Raw genomic sequence first — 12,523 nt, forward strand, 5'->3', positions numbered from 1 at the left:
AGTCACTTGTGGGGACTGATCGTGCATAGCAACCGGTTCTTTCTCATTGGTTTATAGAAGGGCTTCAGGTCAGACCTTCCTAAAAAACACATATTTGCATTGCGAGTTGTCTGATGTGGCAGGAAAAGGTTGGCTGGACTCTAGGGCTGTGAATTAGGCCCAAGTTTCACTGTAAGGCCGGGCCCGTGACTGGTCACACACTCCTGCGCAGTAGGTGGCGCTGGTTGCAAGTTTAAGTTGGCTACGATCTGCCCATCACATTCATGGAAGAAGAAGACGACTAAATCAAAAATGGCAGCGTCCGTGTTACGATGGGGACTGTTATCGATGAGTGACTAGCTGTTTAAGTCAATCTACAGATACTATCGTTTATTAAGTACGTGTATACCTATTAATTCTGAAGTCTTCATGTTCAAGGTACGTGTTTTTGCTTCAAAACACGTATATCAGGCTGCCCTAATACACTTTGAAACTGTCCCAGAAACTGATTGAAAAGTCATCCACGGCTACCCAGCAGCTAGCAGACACCCACCTAGCTAGCTTAGCTTAGTTCATCAGCACCCGTGTACGTTCGTCTATGTATGTAGCTTGCTCGCGTATTGTCGAGTGCTAACCTTTAAATAGGGTTTAGGTCAGCGGTGTTGTTTTTATTCTGAAGTTGTAGCTTACTAGCACTTGTTTTGATGATTGTGTTGTTACCAAAGTCAGTTAGCTGTACTGTTATGCACATTGTTGGCTGCCACGCCGTGTCAGACACTTAACTATACAGCTAGTGCTAGCTTGCTAAGTATGTGAGCTTAATAGCCGCAACTACGCCAACAGAGTCCCACGCCACCGAGACTGACTAGCTCGCTAGATACATAACGCGGAACTAGGTTAGGTAGCAATTTTACCGACGTATCAGTGTCTTAGTATTACTAAACCATGTATTTGGGAAATATGTCAACTTTGAGTTGATAACACCAAAATGTAACACCGTGGTGCATACCAACGCTTTTAAAGTATCTGTGTTCACCAGTCCAGCTCAGCGGGTCCATCCTCCGTCGCCTCTCCTCATCAAATGAAGGAAAACAAGGAGAACTCGACTCTGTCGGGTCAGGCTTTCCTGGACCACATCAAGCCATGCTGGTACTGGGATAAAAAGGATTTGGCTCACACGCCCTCTCAGTCGGAGGGTCTGGACCCGGCCACCGAGGCCCGATACCGGAGAGAGGGAGCCCGCTTCATATTTGACGTGGGAACGCGACTAGGACTGTATCCTTCATTGACACATTTGGCGTTTACACAAAATGTTACATTAGATCAAGTCATATACTCCCATTTGTTTTTAGCATTTGATTAGTAAGTAGGCACCGGTGATCTTAAGATAATTTGTATGATGAAAGTGTATAAAATCAAGTGGTGCATTTGTGGATCATATCCTTAACTTTAGCCTCAGACACTATGACACCTTGGCAACTGGAATTATATATTTCCACCGCTTCTACATGTTTCACTCTTTTAAACAGTTCCCAAGATATGTAAGTATATGAAAGGCTGGCAAAATACTGTCTTACTTAGACTGCTGTCCAGAAATGGCACAATGACGTCAAACTTGAGTGTAAAAGTGCGTGAGCCAGCCTGTCTTGTCTTCCTCAGGTGACAGGGGCTTGCTGCCTCTTCCTGGCTGGGAAAGTGGAGGAGACCCCTAAGAAGTGTAAAGACATCATCAAGACAGCCCGCAGCCTCCTGAACGATGTGCAGTTTGCCCAGTTCGGAGATGACCCCAAGGTGAGTCTTCTTCCTCCACCACTCACCTCTACTTCTTTCTTTATCTCAGCAACAGTTGGTTAAGTAAGGGAGTTAAGGTTAGGGAATCGGGCTAGTAATCTGAAGGTTGCCAGTTCGATTCCCGGCTGTGCCAAATGACGTTGTGTCCTTGGACAGGGCACTTTACCCTACTTACCTCGGGGGAATGTCCCTGTACTTAATGTCGGTCTGGATAAGAGCGTCTGCTAAATGTGAAATGTAAGTACTGAGTTTCGTGGGTTCCATGTAGTCAACTTCACTCTTGCACATACTGTGTGTTCTTATCCATAGGAAGAGGTGATGGTGTTGGAGAGAATTCTGCTACAGACAATTAAGTTTGACCTACAAGTGGAGCACCCTTACATGTTTCTCCTGCGCTATGCTAAGCAGCTCAAAGGTAACAGATGTCTGCTTTAGTCTTTATGGGAAAGTGAAAGCTTTTTTCCAATCATAAAGGATATTTATTTGAATGATTTTTATTTTTTACTAAGGTGACAAAAACAAGGTGCAGAAGCTGGTACAGATGGCCTGGACCTTTGTTAACGACAGGTGAGCGACTCTTAACTGTCACAGTCCTTCTAGGAAACCTATTGTATAGGAATACTCAAATATATTTTACATACTAATAGAATAGTTTTTCTTCTTCTTCTTGTATTCTCTAGTCTACTTGTCTGCACTGTTGGAGAAGCCTGAAAACCAAGCATTTCATAGCAAATAACTCTTGTGTGCGTTTGACCATAAAGTTGAACTTGTCTATTGGTTTTGCCATCTTTCTGCCTGCCCCCCAGCCTGTGCACCATGCTGTCCCTGCAGTGGGAGCCAGAGATCATTGCTGTGGCCGTCATGTACCTGGCTGGACGCCTCTGCAAGTTTGACATTCAAGAGTGGACCTCCAAACAGTCGTCACGGCGATGGTGGGAGCAGTTTGTTCAGGACGTTCCTGTGGAGCTTCTAGAAGGTGTGTTTTTGTTTCCAAGTACAATGGGAGCCCTTTGTTCTGCTCCTCTCTACTGTTTCCCAGGGGTGTAACCTGAGGGGAAATTTCACAAAAATACATCTTAAACTGACCGACTGAGGCCGGCAGTTGTGTGGGTGAGATGGTTGGACATGGTCATGATGTGTGTCTGTTGTGTCTCCAAGACATCTGCCATCAGATCCTGGACTTGTACTCCCAGGGCAAGCAGCCGATCCCTCCACAGTTACAGGAGAAGGAGAGAGGCCCCACCTTGCCCCCTGCGCCCCCCACACCGCAGGGCCCTCCCCCAAGCTCCAACCCTCCACCCCCACCACCCAAGAAAAACTCCCCCCAGGGCAGCCCTCCTCGTCAGCTCAAACGGCCACACGTGAGTCCCTATTCTGACAACCGAAGCCAACGCTCTACTCTATGGATCTACACAACAGCAGTTGGATAGATTTGACAAAGTAACTCAAAATCCCTTGTCTTTCTCGCTTCTCAGGTGTCCCCTAAAGAGGAAGTGAAAGTGACAGGTAAAGAGACAAACTCACTTTCAGGCTATTGAAGAAACATCTTAGGGAGTTAACTGAATAGTTGTGTATTTTTCACTAAACATGAACTGAAATTCTATTTTTTCTTCTCCCTCAGAACAAGTTGTCTCCAAGATCCCTCGTCTGGAAAGCCCTATGCCCCCCCTGCCCACCACCCAACCACCTCCAGGTGAGTCTCCTCTCCATAACCCCCTGTCCACTACCCAACCACCTCCAGGTGGGCCTGTTCTCCGTGGAACTCACTAGTTCCACTTTAGCATCTAAAGAAGGCACAAATACCTTCTTAGAATCTAGTTACTTAACTTACCAACCAATTAAAATACTCCCCCTCTCAGCCTCCCTAACCAATCTGATTAATTAATCCGCCTGATCGTTGGTCTCCTGCAAGACATCTTCTTCTTTGGTTCTCTGTGAAGGTCTGGCAGTTGTTGGATTAGATGACGTAACAGTCACTCTCTCTGTGTGTCTTTCTCTCCCTGCAGACCGCAAGGCCCCCATTCCAGCCCCTCCAACCGAAGCAGAGCCTCCTGCAGTGAGTGAATCTGCCCCCTGCCCCAGGCTCCTCCCCCCCACCAGCCCCCGCCCCTGCCCCACCGCCCCCCTCCTCCCCCCCGCCCTCCAGTTACATCATGGGCATGTCTACGTCCAGCTCCTACATGTCCGGGGAGGGCTACCAGAGCCTTCAGTCCATGATGAAGACAGAGGGACCTTCCTATGCACCCATGCCCCCCAACTACGGACCCCCAATGCCCTACCACCCACACTCCTACCCCCCACCCAACGCCCCGCCACCCGGCCCTCCCCCACCTACATCCTACATGCCCCCTGCCCTCCCTCCCCACCCGTCCCCCTCCTACCCACCTCCAGGCTACAACCCCAGCTACCCTCACCCTCCTCCACGCATGCCCCCAGGACACGGCGTCCCCCCTCCAGGCATGGGTATGCCTCCGGCAGGGTACCCACCTCCCCCTGTGCCCCCTGGACAGGCCCTGCCTCCGCCTCCGGGCATGCCCATGCCCAACCGTGGATGGATGAGATGAAAGGAAGGTGGTGTGGTTTGATCTTTCTAAGGGTCTGCCTCAGACACAGAAACAACTCCCAGATGGGCTGGCAACGCGAGCGTCTGAAGACTAGATCCTGTGGAATCCATTCTGTTCTTCAGAACAGAAATGATTTTGTTCCACATTCCAAACATTATGTATCAGAGGAGAGGACACTTCAAAGGTGTTCGATCTTTGGGTATTTTGTCGTCAGTTGAAATGTCACGTACTTAAGAGCCAAAAAGTTTTGTCCGTTGCTGAACAGGCCATTTTTCTTCTTTTGCTTTCATTTTACCTTCGGATGTAGTTTTGTGTTATGACCTCATAATCATTTCGGCAGAGAAATAATTATTTTAACCTCTCCCAACCACCTTCATTTAGTTATGTTGATATGACTTCTACTGTACCAAAAGTTGGGAGTCAGTCTGCAGCAAAGTCCATTTCAGATGTGGGACGAGGGGGGATGTTGTCTGTGGCTGCTTGCTAACACTGGACAAATGGAGGTGTACTTGTACATATGTGAAGTCTCGACCGATGGATCTTTTTAGAGAGCTTATATCCGTACGTGCCTTAGGTAGGCTTTTCTGTAACCAGAGCACCTTGCTGCATACACACTTGTTGTTGTGTCTAATAGGCACTTGGGACAATAAAAAAAAAAAGAATTTTCCTACGTTGAACAGTTCCTGGATTTTTTTCAGTGTCGAGGAACGCGTGTTTTCGTCAAGGGAAGTTTAGACTCACAAAAAGCAGCTTCCTACCCTGCCTGTCTGCCAGGGGTCCCTCGGGGTCTAAAATTCTGAACTTTAAATTTAAGGCCTTAAAAAAGGTTTTACCTCGTTCATTTCCAGAAACGCTGTCCGCAAAAAGTTATCAACAATATATATTACTTAACTGATCAGTTATCATTTGAGCAAGATTTGAATTAGGGGTACTCTGTTTGGCAGTAGACTCAATGGTACACATACTTACCCACTGAGGGTCTTGAAATGGTCGGAAATTTGACGTAGTGAAACCTGCAGGAGCCCTGGTCTGCTGAGTGGCACACTCACATGCTTATTTGGCACAGAGCACAGCCACATTAAACTCCTAAAAACAGACCAAGTAACCTATCTGAATTAATTTTTCCCATTTTTAAGTCAACATGTGTTGTGATTACACTTGCAGCAGGGGGCAGTGTTGTTCACCCTCAGTATTAATGTTGAGTCATTGACACTATGAAGACAGAACTGAAAAGAACGCAGTTGTTTATTTTTTATTTCGCCCCCCCCCCCAAATCATTTTAAAGTGACCCATTTCATTTTCTGTCAGCTGATATCAGTAAACTTCATTAGGAGTTACAGTCATGCTAGTTACTACAGGAATTGGCATCAACACTGTAGGTTCTAGGATCCAGCATTCTGTTATTAGCACATTTACAAAAGAAAACAGAAATACAACTTAAGTTTTATAAAAAAAAAAAAAAAAACGGGTCCCAAATCAAAACATGCAGAAAAGGTGGCACATCTGAAACCAAATGCCAACTAATATCGTACATAGTTTGTATCATGTCATGGCTTAGAATCTTTGAATTGACTAGTTCCTAGAAAAAGGACACTTTTTCAACCCATACTTTTTAAAACCCCGAATACCAATGTTTGTACCAATTTTTCAGACACATTTGAGAGAGAATAGGTTCTAATGGAAGCCTCAACAATGTTCTAATTTGAAACAAGGAGTAATACAAAGGAGAGCTGCAGATGTTAATCAGCAACTCTCAGTAGAAAGGACCCATTCATTCTGACAGCTTTATCTTCATGTCTGGGCCGACAGCCTTCTTATTAATGCCCCCCCCCTCTCTCTGACACCTGATGATCAATACCTTTACTGGGATACTCAACAGTATCATTGTGACATCAAGAAATACTAACATATGACTGTACTAAGAAACATCTAGGGAAGACTTGGCTCTCACATTCTCACACAAAAATACTGTTACAAACATGCAGTCACGGCTGACAGACACCTGCTGTATCCATGACAATGGGTCAAACGTTATTGCCAATAACATTGTAATCAAGGCTCCTTCAGAATGGTTTAAACAACTGTCTGAAATAAAATTAAAATTAACAAGTTTATTCATCTTTGAATTCAGTTCATGTCAAATTATGGATTAGCATTACGGTATGTAATAAAAAATATAAACGATGCTTTCCAGAAGACAATTCTTAGCTGTCTGGTATCACATGGATACAGCAGATGTTTTAACAGTTTTCACCGTTTAACAGTTCAGCTTAACAGTTGTCAACTGCGTTGAAACCGGGGTCTGATACAGATACACAGGCAGACACAGAGGAACAACAGCCTTTCAGTCTTCTTCAACCGGGTCACAGATGGGTGACAGTAAAGCCCTGGACCCAACCTGAGATCGTGATTGTCTAGCTTGCACACAGCCTAAATCTTGAAGAGTTTGACCACCCAAAATACAAAGAGGAACTCTATCGCTCGATAGATTGGCCGTTGACACGTTTGCAGGATGACAAATTATTCCGATGATTCATTTTTAAAAAGAGTTACAAATCTGAATTTGTTCCACTGAGAAGAAAATGAATCCCTGTTTGAGGTTCGGTTGTGTGCTTTTCATGAACATAAACAACAAATTGGCCACGCTAGAATAGAAAATTAAAACAACAAATCAAAGAGAACAACAAAGCAGTGCTATGTTTTTTTTATCTGTATACTGTGTTAATAGACCTATATTTTTGAGTAAAGGGTGCTATGTCACAGTGGGTTTTCACATAATTATCAACACTTTGGGTGCTAACGCTAAGTATGCTAATTAACCAGAGAGAGGCGAACAGAACTGACAGGACAAAAGGGGTCTCTGGTAGTTTCTATCAAACTATGTCTGACCTTAACCCAACATTGGGAAATGTTTCAGCCAGCCAACAGCCCTGATTGGTACACCACACAGCCTTCCTGGCACAAAGTGACACAGTCCTCCTCTAAAAGGACTTCTATGGCTCTCGTGTAACAGGTTTTGTTTTAGAAGAAGCGACAGGAGAATTTTCAGTACTGTAAGCTAGTTAACCAGTAGCGATAGCCAGCTGCCAGTTGGGAAAAGTTCATAAACATAAAACGCGTGATCTGTAGTTTCGAAGGAGTGCCTGAGCGGTCTCTATAGAGTCCAGTCACAGAGACATTATGTTGTAGTGGTGTATTCTGGGTAGTGTAGTCTGCATTGGCTGCAGGTGTGGTGTGTTCTGGGTAGTGTAGTCTGCATTGGCTGCAGGTGTGGTGTATGCTGGGTAGCGTAGTCAGCAGGAACAAAGATCAGGTGAGTTCAGGTGAGTGTAGGTAGGTTATGCTACCCCGTCCTTTTCTCCCTCTCGTTGCTAGGCTACAGCGGGCCTTTGAACTGGTTCCCAGAGAGATGCTGTCGGATGGACGGCTTTGATCCTGCCGCATCGCCCAGCTTTCTCCATACCACCTGAACACACACACACACACACACACAGAAAACAACTGTTATACAACTCAGAAAGAAACAGTTAGTTTGCTTGTTCACCTGCAGCCTGTGAGAGCAGAGATCACCCCCACAGTGAGACGTGAGCTGCCTTTGAGGAGTGCAGGCAGGCAAGGTTGTGGAGGCAGGCCCCGTGTGATACCAGACCAGGAGGCCCAGGGCCACAGAGAATACAGAGGGGCTATTGTTGTGCTCCTTCACATCCCTGTCCTGCTACATACCTCCCTAAAGACCTGATAGATCCTGTCTGCTCTCTGTTTCTCTCCCTCTCTCTGTCCCTCCATCTCTGTCTCTCTCTCCATCTCCCTCTCTGTATGTGCCTCGATCCCTCCATCTCTCTCTCTTTCCCTCGCTCTCTGTCTCCATCCCACTCTCTCCCTCCTCATCAGCAAACCTTTTATACATTTCAGGGCCTCTAAGCGCCCCAGGGGAAGGATGGAGAGAATGCTCTTTTCCCTGCTGCCTCAGTGTAATTGCTCTGACAGGGCAACTAGCAGCCTCTTATTAAGGACTCTAATTAGAACTCCGGGATGGGACACTAACACAGATGAGCAGGGGAGCGAGAGAGAGACAGAAAGAGAGAGAGATGGAGAAAGACAGCGAGAGAGAGAGGGATCGGAGGGGGCGCAGAGCAGACAGAGGGAGGAAATGCCGACAGTGCTTTTACGCCGTGTACGTACGTTGCACATCTCTCGAACGATGGCCTTCTCCTTCTCGCTGAGGTCCTCCTCGTAGTCCTCTGGAGTCTGCTTGTCCAGGTTCTCATGCACCTGCAGCACCTGGACGACCACACAGTCTCACGTGACTCATTCGGCAGATACTTTCCCCGCCCCCCCCCCCCCTACAGTCCAAGGACCAGTATTTCGGTGATCCGAGTCAAGGAACAGTCTTTGGTCCCCAGGCACAAAGAGTGACCACGTCTTATCTCTAGCAGGACCAGGGCCGGACACAGCGCTATCCTACCTTCATGGCGTGCACCACGGCCTCCGGCTTCTGGACGCAGGATAGGTAGCCTGTTGCCGGGGACGACTCACTGGTGGGGAGACGGCCTGTGCCCTGGACGGAGAGACAGAGATGTTACACCCCCGGACCAGGAGAGGGGCAAGTCTCATCTGCCAACCTGCTTGATAGCTGGATTTACACTTAGAGCTTCAAAGCAAAACCGTTTTTATGAACACAAATCAAATGCGATACATTTGTATTTCTTATATACTAGTATTATAATTAGACCAATACGCTGTTCTTATTGTTCCAGAGACCTTTTCAAAAGTGAACAAATCCGTTTTTATACCTCCTGAAAGTTCGCAGAGGTAAACAAACGTTTTTTGAAACTCCACAGAGTTGTTTCATATGTTGCCTTGGAGATGTAGTGACGTAACAAGTGCAAGTGCAGCTGATTGCTCTGCCAACATGGCGTCTGCTCCAGATTCGCCGTGTTTGATTTAGGATCTTTCCATGTAGTGTTGAAGTATATAAGAAACCAAATGTTTACTCTTCGACAGGTCAGCAAACGTTTTGTCGTCTCAATTTGTTGAAACAATTTGTTAAACGTTTTAACAAATCTCTGCTTACAAAGGCGTTTGCAGACCTGTCGAAGAGTAAACATTTGCAATTTGTGTTCCAGTTTGTGTAGTGTTTATAAGCAGTGTCACAGAGGGCCTCAAAGATGCTTCACCCTGCTTCAGATGGGTCGGACTCAGCAGAACAAAAGCGCTGTAGGGCCCCTGATTTTAAACAGTCCACTCTGAACACTCCCTGTGCTCTGTGATGTGACCTGAAAGGGGGTCTGACTCACCCAGGCCCCCAGGAATAATACCCCCTCTGTTGGGGACAGAAAAAGAGAGGGAGAGAGAAAACAAGAGGGAGAGAAAGATAGAGAGACAGCAGAGGAGCTTCACAATAGCTCCATTCACCCTGGCCCTGGTAAGGTGGACCTGTATTAAACACAGCTTTGTGACTCTCTCAGTCTGAGATCCAGTCCTCCACCTGCCCAGCCTCCACCTGCCCAGCCTCCACCTGCTCTCCTGGGTCGAATTCCTCCCTCCTCACATCCCAAACGAACCGTGAACAAATGTCAAACAGTCTTTGTTGGGAGGTCAACTTCACCTGACAACCTAGTCTACAGCCCTGCCTGCCGTCTCTCCAACCCCCCCCCCCCCCCACAGGTTAAGTAGAGGGGTTGGGAAGAGTAAACAGGACTGTTGCCGAGTATTGTATTCAGCTGCTTCACAGATGCAGCTGTAATGTAAATGTTAGTTTGCAGTTTGGACAGTCTGGGAGAGGCTCACAGCCCTGGGCGTTGCTTATTATTCATATGGATGAGCAGTCCTGGCTGATCTCCTGCATAAATCTGCCTTTTAAAGACCTTACTGTAGGAGCACCAACACCCTATGTCAGAACCAGCAGTTCTGTGTAGACTAAGAGTTGAATATCTATGTTTGCATGAATCAAAAAGCTTGGTCTCTCTTTTCCTCACTCTCCCTCCTCCTCTCTATCTGCCTCCCCATCTCTCTCTCGCTCTCTCTCGCTCTCTCTCCATCCCTCCCTCTTACATCCACAACGTGACTTGAAAGTGGGGCAGGGTGATCCTTGTTTGAACGCGGATAGAAGCACAGCTAAATATAAAGTAATAAGGAGTATGGGGATCCATCCTCCACTCACTGGATGGAACAGAAAGGTAGAGAACATTGAGTTCTGTGTCCCGTCTCCTGGCAGCCTGTTTGTAATATCCTCTCTCCATCCCGCCCATTCATTCTGTCCACTCTTCATTTGATCTATTTTCCTATCCCTCAGTCTTTCCCTCTCATTCACTTCTTCCCCCCTCCCCCTCCCCCTCCCCCCCTCCACCCCTCCCTCCCATCTCTTCCCTCCATCTCCGTGTCTCCCTCTCTCCACTCCAAGGGCTAAGCGCTCTCGCATGGACGGACTCAGGCCACATCGCAGCCCGAACCAATCAATCCACGTGCAGCCCATAATGAAAAGGTCTCCATGGAGACACCGTGTCGACAGCAACCAAAACAAGAAGGAGGAAGTGAGTTCCATATCTAATCACCGTGATAGATCTTGACCAGAGCAGTGAAGACACACAGACCTGCTGCTCAGCAGGGTTCAGGGAGTCTATCGGTGAGTTAGTGATGCATGATGACCTCAGCCACTAGTATTCATCTGATCATGTAGAGTATAGATGTCAAAAGGCTTTGTTGATCCCGGGGAAACTGATGACAATTATATTCCAACTGTCCAGTTAGACCTACATCAAATATGTCATGTGGCATTCAATTACATGATTTTTTAATGATCTAACATAGAATAATAATCTAAAATTGAGTTCACACAATTATTCAACATTGTAACTGATATGGGGAGGGTCCACATATCACTTGTGTTGTTAATCAAACTGGAGACGCGTGCCACATGTAAACACCATAAGCCAAGCTCGGCCGTCACAACCCTGCATTTATCATCCTTGTCAGAGGAACATCCAGGGGTCAAAGTTCACGGGAAGGACACCGACCCCGACCCCCAGAGAGGCACCATAACATCTAAGCTGCGTAGCGTGACAGAGCAGGCCAGACCAGGGAGACAGCTTGGGTCTTCGGCTTGATTAAATACACTATTGATTTTCTCTGTGCTGAAGGTGGTGGCATGTGGAAGTCTGCTGTGTTTGGCTGTCAGAAAACTATTACCAGCCCCGCCTCCCCACCCCACCCCTCTGCGAGGTCAGGGGTCAGGCAGGAGACAGAAGGATAATTAATTCCATATGCAATTTGGGATCAAGCAGGATTGGGGAGGAGAGGGAGGGGAGGAGAGAGAGGACAAGAGAGAGAGAGAGAGACCAAGCTTTTAGATTTATACAAACATAGATAGTCAACTACTCACGTTGTGCAGAGCGTCCTGGCGCTGTGGCAGGGAGGAAAGCTGAGACTCAGAGTGGTACAGAGTCATGCCCTTCCTCAGCATGCGCAGGTCTCCAGGGTTACACTGCTGGGCCCACAGAGGCATGTCAACACAGTTACATTACACGCACACAACACACACACACAGACACATGCACAGCCACCCCACCACACACAAAAATACACACACAAAAACTGAATCAGACAATCCAAATAAAATTAATTATTAGATAATTAGATTAGAAATGAGTAGGTGTGGTTACGTAATGCACAGGCCTATCGTAAGTGGTATAGCATGAAGCGTGGTTCAGTAGAAGCAGAACGTGGTTCTACAAAGCCCCCCTCCACTCAGGCCCGTTAAACTGGGTCTCCCTGGGGGCGGGGTTCAGGGATGGGGCCGCCCTCTCATTGGACGACCGAGGCGCAGGCGGCGCCAACACTCCTGACATTTCTCCTGTCACGCAATGGGGACGCACAACGCGGGAAGGCACACACACACGCGCTTTCCCTGGAAGACGCACAGAATCACACGCTCAGTGGCATTTTTTGTTTTCTCTGACGCAAACCACGAGCACACACACACACGCACACACACACACGTGATGGCTAGGAGCTTCAGGACTATAAATAACATGAGAACTGTGAGTATATTTGCCATGTCGGGGTCACTTCTACTGTCTGTAAGAGACAGATAGCATATTATAGATCGCATTTCGAATGCATAAATACGTTAATCATCACAAAAGTTCGGCGCGCTTGTGTGATCTCAAAAGAAGGACATTGGTGGCAAA

At 47.0% G+C, this 12,523-nt stretch overlaps 2 protein-coding genes across 4 annotated transcripts in view; one reads left to right on the top strand and one right to left on the bottom strand.

Annotated features, from left to right (window-relative positions):
- The first annotated feature begins 96 nt into the window (after nt 1-96).
- On the top strand, nt 97-5,011 carry LOC146287274 (cyclin-K-like). The gene is given in 13 exon segments (XM_084699634.1): nt 97-417; nt 1,019-1,254; nt 1,439-1,520; nt 1,639-1,770; nt 2,080-2,185; nt 2,280-2,337; nt 2,577-2,746; nt 2,929-3,131; nt 3,246-3,276; nt 3,392-3,463; nt 3,777-3,842; nt 3,845-3,900; nt 3,903-5,011. Coding segments are annotated over 13 exon segments (1,653 nt in total). The 5' UTR covers nt 97-408; the 3' UTR covers nt 4,335-5,011.
- Nucleotides 5,012-5,572: 561 nt separating this feature from the next.
- The window catches only part of ccdc85cb (coiled-coil domain containing 85C, b), a 31,997-nt gene continuing 25,046 nt past the window's right edge, over nt 5,573-12,523 (bottom strand). For 2 of the 3 annotated variants that reach the window (XM_084699638.1, XM_084699637.1), the window contains 4 exons: nt 11,716-11,817; nt 8,800-8,892; nt 8,517-8,615; nt 5,573-7,800 (listed from right to left, as the gene is read on the bottom strand). In XM_084699638.1, coding sequence (XP_084555764.1) covers nt 7,711-7,800; nt 8,517-8,615; nt 8,800-8,892; nt 11,716-11,817 — 384 coding nt within the window. In that variant the 3' untranslated portion in view covers nt 5,573-7,710. Of the gene's footprint in view, nt 7,801-8,516; nt 8,616-8,799; nt 8,893-11,715; nt 11,821-12,523 lie in introns of all 3 variants that reach the window. The other variant, XM_084699636.1, reaches the window with a different exon arrangement.

The sequence above is a fragment of the Hypomesus nipponensis genome, chromosome 6 (assembly GCF_054491055.1).
Source record: "Hypomesus nipponensis isolate SF chromosome 6, ASM5449105v1, whole genome shotgun sequence".
Taxonomy (NCBI): Eukaryota; Metazoa; Chordata; class Actinopteri; order Osmeriformes; family Osmeridae; genus Hypomesus; species Hypomesus nipponensis.